The 7,450-nt window shown below is 45.2% G+C and overlaps 1 protein-coding gene across 1 annotated transcript in view; it reads right to left on the minus strand.

Annotated features, from left to right (window-relative positions):
* BRWD3 (bromodomain and WD repeat domain containing 3) overlaps positions 1–7,450 on the minus strand; it is a 118,000-nt gene that overhangs the window by 54,823 nt on the left and 55,727 nt on the right. Inside the window, exons 4-5 of the mRNA XM_015418847.1 lie at positions 1,091–1,241; positions 516–614 (exon numbers count right to left, since the gene is read on the minus strand). Coding sequence (XP_015274333.1) covers positions 516–614; positions 1,091–1,241 — 250 coding nt within the window. The remainder of the gene's footprint in view (positions 1–515; positions 615–1,090; positions 1,242–7,450) is intronic.

Consider the following 7,450-nt stretch of genomic DNA (forward strand, 5'->3'; position numbering starts at 1 on the left):
TGAACTCCCAAGATCTGCCTGGACCATAACCAAATATCGCCTCTATTATTTTAAAACCATTATTTATTTTCTTGATCTTTGGTTTCCTGGCATCATGGACGTATTTCCCACTCTTTTCGTATGGCCTTTGGGGGTTTGCCCCCAACACACATGTTCTTTGGACGCTGAACAGTTGCTCTACAGACACAGAATTGTGGAGTAGCATCCAGAGATGATTCCAATCAATGATCCAACTTGAGATTCAACTTACTGCCATGTTGGTCACTGGGAAAGAATTTGCAGTGAAGACCAGCAGCCCTGGGGGATGACAGACCAGCCTTGCCACAGGGGACTGAGGTCCATGCCTTCTGGGGTGCTTTCCAGCCTTATTAAGGACAGGAATGTGGTGGAGGGAATAACAACTATCCCCTGCATTTTAGTGTTCTGCAGTGACTGACGGCCTCAGATTACATTCCAGTTCAAATTGCTGATACGTTGAAACATAAACTTGGGAGTTTCAGCAAGTTGTTCCTTACCCACATTTGGTGGTTTCCCGTAGTTCACAGGTAGCTCGGGAGGCCGACCTCTGTGCAGAGCTGCGAAGGCGGAGCCCTTCCATGCTGTGTGTCTGCAATCTATGGGAACAAGATTCATAGATGTTTGGAAGCCTGAGCAATGGACCTGACCTCTGCCACCAAGCCTGGCTTTGCCTGCCAGAACTGTAACATCAAGAACTACAAAACACCAGCTCTTTCCCACCCACACCATCCCAATTTGCAACTTTGGATATCCCAAAAGCAAGAAATGAAAAACCTGAGCTCTTAATGTGAAACAACACTGAAAGTGAACTTTTATCTCTGCTTATTTGTCCATTTACCTGATTTACAAAAATAACAACAGCAATGGAGTTTTAACCCAGGTGTACTTAGGCAATTGAGTTTTACCTTTATCTTAAATGGTTTAATCTTAAATTCCTTGCTTTACGCATTGTTTCTTTTATACGATGTAATATTTTGTAGACCCCCTTAACAACCTGCATAAAGTGGGATGCTGATCTTAAAACCGTATAAAAACAAAAGTTCAGCCTTCATATATGACATGCCCATCTCACCTTTCGCACCCCTTAGCAAGGACTGCCGCCCCACTCCCAGTAAAGTCTGCACCCCAAGTACGCTCTGTGGGATCTCCTTCTCCAACAACGGTCCAATCCGCTCACAGATTTTGAGAAGGTAGTTCGGAGGGATGTGTGCATAAGCTGCCACCTGAATGCAAAACACAGAGAGTCACTTTGTAAGCCTTCTTTTGCTTCTGAGGATAGAGGGGGGAAGTGCCGATTGCCTCTGCACTCTAGCACTTTCCATTTATTTCTTATACTTATTTCTTATCCAATGCTCCCTCCAAGCTGTGGAGTCCTGTGAGCAAAAATTCTACTTTGTGAGCAAGCGATTTGACTACTTTGCTCTCGAGCCATCCTTCCTGAGCTAAGACAAAAATGTGTGAGCTGGAGGCTAACAAACTGTGAGCTAGCTCACACTAACTCAGCTTAGAGGGAACACTGCTTCTATCCCACACTCCTCCCATCTGAAACTCAAGATGGCACACATAAGGTTCTGGGGCCATCTCTCAGCCAGGCACTGACCAGCTTCAGGCACGCATAGGTGTTGTACCATGTTCTTTCAGACTATATTCTTGGACCCAGGATATGAAATGCTAGTTTAAAAAAACTTCACCTTCCTTTAATACAGAAAACCCTGACCTGGACAGCCCAAGCTGGCTCAGTCTTGTCAGGAGGCCTCCAAGGAAGTTCGGGCTGCTACAAAAATGGCAAACCACCTCTGAACGTCTCTTGCCTCGAAAACCCAGTCGCCGTAAGTCGGCTGCAGCGCAACAGCACTTTCCACCCCCACCCCCCCGCACAGAAAGGGCTTCAAAATATCCAACACTAAAACCCAAACAGCTGTAAAAAAAAACCTGCATCACCAGTGATGCCATGCGACTTTTTCTTCTCATGCCCAAGCATGCTGGAACTACTTTCTAAGAACGTAAGAGCCCTGTTGGATCATACCAGTGGTCTATCTTACTCAGGGCTTTTTTTGTAGAAAAAGCCCAGCAGGAACTCATTAGCATAATGGGCCAAACCCAACAGCAGAAGCTCATTAGCATATTAGGCCACACCCCTGACAGCACAGCTCAATAGCCTATTAGGCCGCACCCCCATGTTGCCAGAAGTGTGGTCATCCAGCCACACCCACCTTTTGCTTCTTATTCTGTTTACTTTGTTTATTGTCAAAACCCAGGGCTTTTTTGGTAGCAGAAACTTCTTTGCATGTTAGGCCACACAACCCTAATGTAGCCAGTCCTAATGAGTTTCTGCTGTTGGGTGTGGCCTATTATGCTAATGAGTTCCTGCTGGGCGTGGCCAACTCGGGAGCCAGCCGGAACTCCGTTCCTGTGCGTTCCTGCCCAAAAATAGCCCTGATCTTACTCAACATCTTGTCTCACAGTGACAACCAGTTACTCTGGAGGGCCAACAACTGGGCACAGAAGCCAAAGCCTTTCCCTGATGCTGGCTTGAAGGTTCCCTTTAATCACCATGGTTAGTAGCCATTGATGGACCTATCCCTCCATAAGTCTAATTCCCTCTTAAAGCCATCTATGCTTGTGGCCATCATTACATCCACTGGCAGTGAATTCCACACATTAATTACTTGTTGACTAAGGAACTATTTCCTTTCCTCTGTCCTGTATCTATTTGCCCATAAATTTCATTCAGTGCCTCCAAGTTCTAATACTATGGGAGAGGGAGAAAAACTCACTCTGTCCACCTGCTGTACCCCATGTAGAATTTTGTAAATGGCCATGCCCTCATCACTACTGTCTTGTTTTCTAAACTAAAAAGTCTCAGACTCTTTTGTGTTTCCTCATAGGAAGAGTGCTTCAATCCCACAAGCATCTTTTGGAGATACAGAGATCAGAACTGCGCATAGTATTCCGAATGAGGCCACACCATGGCTCTATACGAGGACAGTACAATATCAGCTGTTTTATTTTATTGACTGATTGACTGATTCGACTTTTTCCCCTGCCCTCCCCGCCAATGTGGGTCAGTCTCTTTCCTAATAATTTTCAGTCCCTTTCCTAATAATCCGCAGCATGGCGTTTGCTTTTTTTGCTGCTGCCACATACTGAGTCGACATCTTTCTCTACTAGAACCCCAAGATCCCTTTCCTTCATATTCTTGGGCAGCTTCGACACCATCAGCACATAAGTAAAATTAGGCTTTTTTTGTTCTAGTATGCATCACCTTCCACTTACCTAACTTCTGCACTCTCAGTGTGTGACCTATTTCACAGAGCTATAAGCTCAGGGTGAATTAATCATCCTCAGTTCAGAAGCCTAAGATAAAGGTAAAGGTTGCCCTTGCTCGAAAGCCAGTCGAGTCCGACTCTAGGGTTGCGGTGCTCATCTCCGTTTCAAAGCCGAAGAGCCAGCGCTGTCCGAAGACGTTTCCATGGTCATGTGGCCGGCATGACTAAACTCCAAGGCGCACGGAACGCTGTTCCCTTCCCACCGAAGTGGTACCCATTTATCTACTTGCAATTTCTTGCTTTCGAACTGCTAGGCTGGCAGGAGCTGGAACCAGAGACGGGAGCTCACTCTGTCATGCGACGCACTCGGGTCTCGAACTGCTGAACTACCGACCTTCCACAGCCTGCAGTTCAGCGTCTTAACCACTTGAGCCACCACAGCTCCTTCAGAAGCCTGGTGCACCACAATCCAATTCTGGCAAGTGAAGCCTTCAATAGAGGTGGCAACCTCGAATGCAGCCCTTTGCTCCACTGAAGGCAATGGGAAATCCTTGGCCGGGGGTGGGGGGGAGGTTACGTACCAGTTTCCACAAGCAGTCACAAAGCAAAAGAGTGTACCATTTGTTTCCACAGAGCAAAAGACTGTATAGCGCCGACATTATAGCAGAAAGGGAGGGGGGAAAAGAGCTCATTTTCTTCCCTCTGTGCACCCACCCGGGGATGTAGAACACCAGTCCTTCCTTTTCCTGTTTTGTTTTCTCTCCATACCCGGGCCTCTTGCAGCATATTTAAAACAGCCCTGTTCAATATTGCACATGAGTACTAACGTGCAGTATGTGAATGTGACAAATTTGTATTGAACGGGCATGCTTGCCAGGTAGTAAAAAGACAAAAGCCTTGAGAAGAAGCTCGAAGCTATTTGGATTAGGTGGGCGGGACAGGTAGTTTAATCCATGGATTTCCCAAGCGCTTAACTTGTCATTATTGTTGAGGTGTTTCAGTAAAAACAACATCTAAAACTATCGCAAGGAGTGGGAGAAAAAGCTTAGTTCCCATGGTGCTGTGAACGGCAGTCAGAGGGTCAAGGCGTAATTTCAGGGGGGAAATATTGAAGTCTCCAGTTGCAGAACATCTCTGACTATGGCTCATTTCGGATATATCAACCCAGGTATGTGTAAACCCAGGTATGTGTAAACCATAATCTGAATCCAAATTAAAGTTCCAGAATGCAGAGGAGGGACCGTGGCTCAGGGGCTTTGCATGCAGAAGGTCCCAGGTTCAGCCCCTGGCATCTCGAGTCAAGAGAATCAGGTAGCAGGCAAAGTGATAAACCTCTGCCCAAGATCCTGGAGAGCCATTGCCAGCGTAAATAGATAGGACTGACCTTGATAGATCACTAGTCTGATTTCGTTTAAGGCAACATAGCACATGTGTGTGTTCAACTTAGAACAGGTAAACCACATGTCAGAGTTCGTAGTCTTGTTTTCACTTCCCATTTGCCTAGCACTTCAGAGCCACTGTAGTTTTGTCCATCATAAATTGCAAACCTTGGCTTCCGCATCAGGCCTTCTGAAAGATCGAAAACCACACTTTGTCAATCTGACGCCATGCCAAACCATAGCTAAAGTTCCTGAAGCTTGTCTTGATAGGATGTCTAGAGGCTATCTCAGGAGAGCAAGATGGTGCAGCCTAGTGAGGAGCCAGCAGGGTTCGAATACTGGGCAATCCCGCTTCAAATCCTCACTCCACCATGGAAGCTTGCAGGGTGATCTTTATTTATTGAAATATTTATATCCCACCTGTCCTTGTAGTTCAAGGCAGCTTACAATACTGGTTTAAAAAAAATTCAGTTTAAAAACCAAAAATATAACAACAAAACCCAAACCTCTCCCCTCCCCTGCCTTAAAAGATGCCTGCCAATTCAAACTCCCTCAAAAACCCTGGCAAACAAGCAGGCCTTGCAGTGTCTCGAAAAGATCTCCAAGGAGGGCCCCTCCCTCTCTACAGGGATCCCATTCCACAGAGCTGGAGCCACGATGGAAAAGGCTTGGGTTCTAGTCATCACCAGATAGGCCAACTTTGCGTGGTGGAACAGCCAACAGACAGCTGCCTGAAGACCACAGTTGGCACACCTTTGGACCATCACTCTCTCTCAGCCCCATCTATCTCACAGGGTTGTTGTGAGGAGGAGGAGGAAGGAAGGAAGAACTTAGTTGCAAGCTGCCTTGGGTCCCCAGCAGTGCTCCCTCTAAGCTGAGTTAGTGTGAGCTAGCTCACAGTTTTTTAGCCTCCGGCTCACACGTTTTTGTCTTAACTCAGGAAGGATGGCTCCAGAGTAAACTAATTTATGCGGTAGCCAAATTGCTTGCTCACATCTTTAATGCCAGTAGCTCACATAGTAGAATTTTTGATCACAAGACTCCGTAGCTTAGAGTGAACCTTGGTCCCCAGTGGGGAGAAGAGTGAGTATGAAGAGAACTGGAACATATGCCCTCTCTCCCAATCCATCTCCTCACCAGCATCGCTCTTTCCCTTCCCTCCAACTTTAAGGCCATGTGTTAAATCAGCATCAACGTTCATGCTAACTAGAATTCTAAACTAGACATTAAAGAGGAAGTGGCATCTGCACGTTATTTTTATTTATTTATTTACTAATTCTGCAAACCACTACCATAGTTTCAGTGGATACAGAATGCAGCTACTTGATTATCAGAGACAGTAAACCCTAGAATCCCAGTCTTAAGAGACAATATTGGGGTGGGCCCTGATCTCTAAATTGTGCTGTTGGTCCTCCAGAATAACTGATTGCCCATTGTGTTACTCAGGATGGTGGACTAGATGGATCCAGCAAATCTTATGTTCTTATGTACTTCCAAACTGCTTTTATTGACTTTTGCATCAGCAAGTTCCATTCCTATGCAAACTAAAGTAACTAAAGAGATGGAAAATACACTTAATTGTCCATCAGTACTCATGAGCTGTATACTCCCCCGTTCTCATATCAAGGTATGCAGAGCATGTGTAAAATGAGAAAACCAAACACAGCTAATTCTCGAGATCCGGCTTACCTAGGTCTGGTTCACATGCCAATGTTATCTATTTAAAACACTTCTATACTTTTTTCTGTGTTCAAGGCCGTTCACAAACATTAACAAATGCCTTAAATAAAAATTAACAATAACAAGGCCTTATGCCGTCATATGGAATAACAATATTATAAACAACTATAACAAGCTCCCCATAAACCCAGCGTCACAGCAGGTTTCACATGGCCATTCATCTAAAAGCCAATTTTTAAAAGGAACATCTTCCAATCCCTTAAAAAAAAATGTAAAAGAGAACTAGCTCTCCTTTGCAAGATGATTCCAGAGGTTCTTATCTCTCTCCCCCCCCCCCTTTGACTGCATACAATAGAAAGATGGTGGCAGATCTCAGTTGATGAGCAGGCTCATATAGAGAGAGGAGGTCCTTTTGCTACATGGATCTCAGGCTGTGATGGATATGTTTAACACCAGCATGTTTGGAAGCTAACTGGTGTAAATGATAATAAATCAACTGCATACACTTATACTAACTCACTCAGAAAAAAGGTGTCTAGCTGCATACTGCACTAACTGAAGCATCTGCATTATCAACTAAGGCAGATCTCCATAAAGAAGTTATGGTGGCTAAGTCTGGACATCACCAAAGCATGGATCAGTGCAGCACGGTCAGATATATCCATCAGGGATGAAAGTCTATACACAGAGACGCAGGTGAAAAAAGTAACTCCTGGTCACCAACCTGCTTCTAACACATTTTTATCCTGCCCTGCATTCAAGGTGTTCAGGGCACTGTGCATGGCCCTCCTCTCTTCCATTTCATCTTAGCAGCAACAAACTTTGGATATAGACTATTAAGACTAAGAAAACGTGACTGACCCAAGGTCACCTACTGAGCTTCATCGCAGAGGAGAGCTCAGGCACTGTGCATGGCCCTCCTCTCTTCCATTTCATCTTAGCAGCAACAAACTTTGGATATAGACTATTAGAGTGAGAAAACGTGACTGACCCAAGGTCACCTACTGAGCTTCATCGCAGAGGAGAGCTCCGAAGCCATGATCCTCAGGCCCTACTCTAAAATATCAAACCACTAGTTATTTCATTTATACCCTGTGATTTCTT

The sequence above is a fragment of the Gekko japonicus genome, unplaced genomic scaffold (genome assembly GCF_001447785.1).
Source record: "Gekko japonicus isolate JY-2015 unplaced genomic scaffold, Gekko_japonicus_V1.1 scaffold1606, whole genome shotgun sequence".
Lineage (NCBI taxonomy): Eukaryota > Metazoa > Chordata > Lepidosauria > Squamata > Gekkonidae > Gekko > Gekko japonicus.